Genomic DNA, 4947 nt, shown 5'->3' with positions numbered 1-4947 from the left:
GATCATCCAATTCCAACCCCCTTACCATGGGCAGGGGACACCTCCCTTGAGGTGGGAAAATGGTATAATTTAAAAGAAACTAACGGCTTTGATATCTACAGAACAATTTTTACTGTTGAGCTTGATTATTCTGTTCTTCCAAAGCATCCACAGTCATGCTTACGTGTGTATTACCTCTTTACGTAGCTTTTCTGATTGAGTGCTCCTGCCTGAAGGTTTCCTGCCTTCTCTTTCAAGCTTCTCACTCTGTGGGTCCCATGGCAGAGCCAGCATTACATTGGATGTTTTGTTCACCAGGTGTGACATCTAGTTTATAAAGAAAGAGAGACTGCGTAATCAGGAAACATATTATGTTGGGGGTTTTTTATTATTTTTTTGCAGTGAGGATCTCAGGCGTTGGTTTCTTCAACAAGAAATGGATCTCTTGCGGTATCGCTTCAATGAACTAACTGAGAATTTAAGACAGAAATTCCTGGAATATGTTAACTTATCATTTGAAGCTGTAAGTATGTTACTTTCTTCATTTGTGTTGTGTTACATGGGCCTCTTGTTTTTTAAAATTCTCTTTAAGATAGTTTTAGTACTTCTCTGTAAAGAATATAAAGCACATTTATGGCTTTAAAAAAAGAACCACACAGGACTTCTGAACCTGGAGAATAGTGTGCATGCCACAGAAATGAGGGTTAAGTGATGTAACTTCATGCTGCAGCAAGAGAAGCTTCGTCTGCTTCACTCAACCAGCACTTAACTGAAAATTTTGTAATTATGGAGGTAAGTTAACAATGTTTATGAAAGCTGATAGCAGATATTTTTGAATCAAGATTTTGGATGGGTTAGATCCGGTCTATATTCTTCAGATATAGCAGTTGTATGTCTCATCTGTCCCTCAGGGCAAATAGCACTCGGGTCAGAATTACTTCGGTTTCTTTCATGTCCGAGTGATGAACTGTGTGATAATGCTCCTTAAAGGTTTCAGTGGTAGGAAAGCAGTGGCTGTGCAATCCCTTCTCATCAGACTGGTGACTTCAATTGGAAAGTAGTTTTGGTCAACACGTGTCTTTATTCATAAACTTTGATATAGAACCTTTGCAATCTACTAACTACTTTTAAGATCTTGGCTTTATGCTGTAGTTACCGAAGCAAACCACAGTGACCTGGGGACTTGGTTCATTTCATGAATATTGACATCTGGAAAACTACGTGAAAGTTAAAAAGATATGCATTTAAGGAATACTTAAGATAGCGGTTGAGGACTTAATTGCATTTTGATAATCAAAATATGAAAATCCTGTTCCCTAAGAATGTAACTTATTGTGTAATTGTCACATTGGGTTGGAAATAATACACTTCTACTTTGCAAGTCTATTTTTGACACGTAGTTGTATGCTTGTGCACACTAAAAATCATTTTGATTCCACTCGTTTGTGCATATTATGTGTAACCAAGACTATGATTTATTTTTTAAAAAAAGCAAAAAATAATAAAAATCTGATACTAGATACAGTAGTTAATAATTACCTACTGTGTTGATGGTTTTGTATATAATTTTAAAAGAAATGATGTACAATCAAATAAGAGTTTTATTTTTACAGAGACTTTATGCATGCACATACGTGTAAATTGCACTCATTTTATAGACCATTTGATTTTGGCTCACTAAGTATATGCTGTGGAAAATGCAGAAGTTCTGTCCAAGACTCTGTAAATACTCCACTCTTGTTACTTTTTCTTCCTTTTGACTAAAACTCGTTCTTGTTCTACCAACTTGTGAAAAACCTTGAAAGTACCAAATCTGCGCAGATAAACAGCTGGTGTTTTTGAGATGCTTTAGGGATATTACAGAAGCATTCCTGCTGTTACGTACGACTTCCTGTGTCTGAATGGATTAAAGGAAAATGTCTATTGCAGTTTCTGCATTAATGATTTCAATAAAGTTTTGCATTACGGCTATGAACTATTTTGTTAGAAAGCTCCAGCTTTGCCTGTAGCTTTCAGAGTGAACTTGAGTTGATAAAAATGAACGTACAATCCAGACTATTGAAAAAAAATTCTTTTGAGATACAGATCAGTTAGAAGAACTTAAATATTCTGTGTGGCTGACACACATTATGTGTTGCTGGATCGAAAGGTCTGGCATGTTGATGAAAGATGACTTGTGCAGTATTGAGAATGAATTTGTCTGGCTAAACAGTAACACATGGGCTTTCCTGGGTCTTCGAGAGACTGTTAGAAATGTCATTCTTTGGTTCAACAGACCTTCCAGCAAACAGTGTGTTTGTGGAGCCGTTGCTTATTCCCCAGTCTTACATTGTCCTGTCACAGCATCAGCTTTCAGGCTTGTGAGAATAAATTAATCTTTGCAGGTTGCTGGAAGTAGCTAGGAGTATGGCTTGGTTCTGCGCTATTGAATGTGCCTTTAATGTGTCAAAATGAATAAGAAGGTATTACTTTCTTACATCTATTGAGTCAACAAAGCCTCATTTCATTGAAAATCTACTTCTCTGCTTCTGCTTCCCCTGCCCCCACCTTCAAATTCTGGTGGGAATGTAAGCAAAATTAATGCCTCCTTGCACTATCGTGTATAAAACATTTGAATATTACTAAGGAATTCCATACATATTTGAAATGGGTCTAAACTCTGTGGTGCTGTGTAGGGGCCACTAAAAAGTGAGGCTGCTGTAAAGGTTGTGTTCTTTTTCTCAATGTTGTATTTGTAAAAGGCTTTTAAAAGGAAATGAAGATGAACTATCCTCTTCCTACATCTCTGTTAGAAATTGCAGCCTTTAATTGCCTTATTGTGCATAAAACCAGATGGAAATCATTCTTGGTACTCCACCTGTTAGGAAAGGGAATGGTCTTGAATGAAGTTCTGATGTTACAATTGAGTTTCTATATTGGTAAACAGATAGAAATTCTACTCTGGGAGTTTAATTGCTTAAGATACCCTAGGAAAGTTAGTCAAATAAATTTCTGTCTTGCATTTTCTAGGTAGTGGTTCTGCCTGTCAGAACTGTGATCTGAGATAGGCCAGAGCTGCTGAAGTTCAGACCTGACGTAACTATGTCTCCAGTTAACCATTCTAAAAACCACTATAAGAAGCGATTCTCAGTGTTTAATAAAAGAACTGGTCAACTTTTTTTTTTTATTGTTGTTGTGAGGAGGATCATCTGGTAGGGTTGCCTTCATTTAAAGTGCCAACAAAGAGATCCTAACACTGAGAATTCAGTAACTGTCACTTCTCTCCTTTTTATGGTTGCTTACATGCGTGAGAAAGTGAGACATATTCATATAACTTTTTGCAGGGGTTTTGCAGACTAATTCCTGAGATTTTGTGTATTATGGATACGTACAGATACATACTGAGTAATGCTTAAGCAGTTACTGAGGTCTTTAAAGAATCTAGCCCCAAAGGTCTTACTTAGAAAATTTTTGGAAAGAATGAAGTTGTTAACGACTAGAAAAAAACAAAATCCGGCTTTTTGAATGTTTTATATGACAGTCAACTGCAGGGAGTTTGAAGTGATAGTAGTTCTGATCTCAAGATTAAAGAGAATTTTAATCAAAGGGCAAGAGCTTTCTGGAACTAAAAATAGAAATCAAATTTAATAAAAATGAATGTTTTAATTTTTTAATAGGATTTCTTATGTCGTGTCACTGACATTTATATTGCTGATGGAACAAAATACATGGGAAAGGGTTTATTATAAGTAAATACTTGCTCTGGGGCATTTTACCTCATTATAAAGATGCCCTTTCCTTGCAAAAGGAAGGCTGTAAACTTTTCAAAGTATTCAGATTGAAGATGATGACTTCAGTATAATGAATTTGTGTTTCAACATGCATAGGATTATGATAATTCAAATTTTTTACAGTGTGTGAAAATTAGCTTCTCTACGTTTAGTATAAATTATGGAAATTTGAAGCTTAGGTAAGTTCTTTCTTGAAACTTTTCTACAAAGGTATCATTGGTTTAGGTTAGTCCCTCTTTAGTATTTTGGTGAGAAGCCTCTGGAACCTGGGCTTTCTGAAAAAAATGGAAGTTTGGTTTGAGTATATTTGAGACACCTTTTTAAACTACTAGCAGGTAGGTTACACTTAATCACTTGTAGGAAGTAGCTTTGGCAAATCTGTTTTCTGGCAAATGTGGCAGATGCCTGGACTGGTGCTGCTCAGCCTGCTGGGACATTGGCTTAGTGCTCAAAATTTCCCAGTACTCTGAAATATTAGTGTTTATATTATCCTACCAATTTTTTGCCAGCATAGGCAAGAGTTGGAGCATGTGGTATTGAATAAAATGTCAAGAAAGGAAAGCAAGAATAAAAGTGTGGGAGCAGGGACGATGAACCTCATTCTCACTCTTTTTCTCAACTTTTTTTTTTTCTTTTTGATGGTGATGAGCTGTTAATTGTAAGTGTACCATGATGTGAAATGATAGCCTCATGAATATATGATTTCCCTTGTTGCACCTTCTATACATTTTTAATTATTTACAGTTTTATTTTAAACTCTGATGCAGAAGTTTGTGGACTGTTGCTGAGACTGGGACCCTGCTGGAGTCTTTGACAGTTGCTACTCTTCCAGTTAACGGTAAAAGGTAGCGGGCAGAAGAAGTTAGATGAATGGCACTGGTCTTCTCCTTTTGTTTAAATATGGATGTGTTAGGTTGGATAAGAAGAGATTGTCAGGACCCTGGTGGCGAGGGTGGAGGATGTGCCCAAGAATAGAGACTGATGAGGATTTCTTGGAATTTTGCTGTTGTTACTTCTCAGTTTGAAAACCTCAGTGGCCTCAACTGCTGAGAGGGTGTGTTCAACATCTCTGACAGGAACTTGCTTCAGCTTTTGCTCTTTGACCAGAGTTTGGGACACTAGTGAAACTATTTTCTTTTTTCTTTTTGGTTAAAGCATTCTGTATATTGTAATGAGTATCGGGCTCTTAATCAGAACA

At 36.6% G+C, this 4947-nt stretch overlaps 1 protein-coding gene across 1 annotated transcript; it reads left to right on the top strand.

The window, feature by feature from the left end:
- Window positions 1–310: 310 nt before the first annotated feature.
- LOC104270758 (DNA primase large subunit-like) lies at window positions 311–506 on the top strand (the record flags this gene model as incomplete). The annotated part of the gene is made up of 1 exon (XM_009865205.1): window positions 311–506. A coding segment is annotated over one exon (196 nt), but the record flags the coding sequence as incomplete, so codon positions are not given.
- Between the last annotated feature and the right edge of the window lie 4441 nt (window positions 507–4947).

Source organism: Apaloderma vittatum, unplaced genomic scaffold, assembly GCF_000703405.1.
Source record: "Apaloderma vittatum isolate BGI_N311 unplaced genomic scaffold, ASM70340v1 scaffold44282, whole genome shotgun sequence".
NCBI classification, from domain to species: Eukaryota; Metazoa; Chordata; class Aves; order Trogoniformes; family Trogonidae; genus Apaloderma; species Apaloderma vittatum.
The sequence above is the reverse complement of the archived record's forward strand: the minus strand, read 5'-3'. Positions and strand labels throughout refer to the sequence as shown.